The 733-nt window shown below is 30.0% G+C and overlaps 1 protein-coding gene across 1 annotated transcript in view; it reads right to left on the bottom strand.

The window, feature by feature from the left end:
• The window catches only part of LOC111662312 (uncharacterized), an 8,724-nt gene that overhangs the window by 1,764 nt on the left and 6,227 nt on the right, over positions 1-733 (bottom strand). The window contains 3 exon segments of the mRNA XM_087176601.1: positions 69-185; positions 296-358; positions 542-604. Coding sequence (XP_087032727.1) covers positions 69-185; positions 296-358; positions 542-604 — 243 coding nt within the window.

The raw sequence follows: 733 nt of genomic DNA, 5'->3' as shown, positions 1-733 counted from the left end.
TTAATTCTTAATTTTTATTCTGGGTGCTAAAAATATGCCAAATAACTTTGGTAACCTCAAGTAGCAACCTCATTCTCAAGTTCTGCTGCAAAGGTGGATTTGTACTCAACATCCTTAAGCAATTTCTGATGGATTTCCTCATTCAGTTTTTCAAGGTTCTGGGACTCATCATGAAGACTGCTGATCTAAAAACAAAAACAAGCATCTACATTAAACAGATTATTACTTATTGGTTTAAATGTTTCATATTGATATTACAAATAGATAAAAGATTTAAAAAAAAACATCACTATACCACATTTTCAAGTTGACTGGATTTTGCAATCTCCTTTGTTATTTGTTTCTTCAGCATTTTATTCTGAAAATATACAAGTGAACTGTTTAGCTAAATAAATAACAAATCCATCTCAAGTATTGTATATCTACAGTTTCAATTTTTTCCCTGAGATTGCACAGATGAAAAACAAAATATTTCTTGTTAGTTCCAGAAAATGGTCATCAATAATAACAGCATTTTTATTTATTTTTTTTTTAAAATTACCTTTGTTTCAACAGCTTTGATCTGTTTTTCTTTTTCTGTAATTTTCTCCTGCAGATGTTCATACTATACAGAAAAAGCACAAAGAACGCATTTACTACTTTCACAACAGGCATCATTATGAAGCATTGTGTGTCCATTGATAATCGATTTTGTTGGCATTCTTACGTTTTCTTCCATTTTCTTGTGCCGAGT

The sequence above is a fragment of the Seriola lalandi genome, unplaced genomic scaffold (assembly GCF_002814215.2).
Source record: "Seriola lalandi dorsalis isolate HSWRI2012SDOR001 ecotype SW California unplaced genomic scaffold, Sedor1 jcf7180002054561, whole genome shotgun sequence".
NCBI classification, from domain to species: Eukaryota; Metazoa; Chordata; class Actinopteri; order Carangiformes; family Carangidae; genus Seriola; species Seriola lalandi.
The sequence above is the reverse complement of the archived record's forward strand: the minus strand, read 5'-3'. Positions and strand labels throughout refer to the sequence as shown.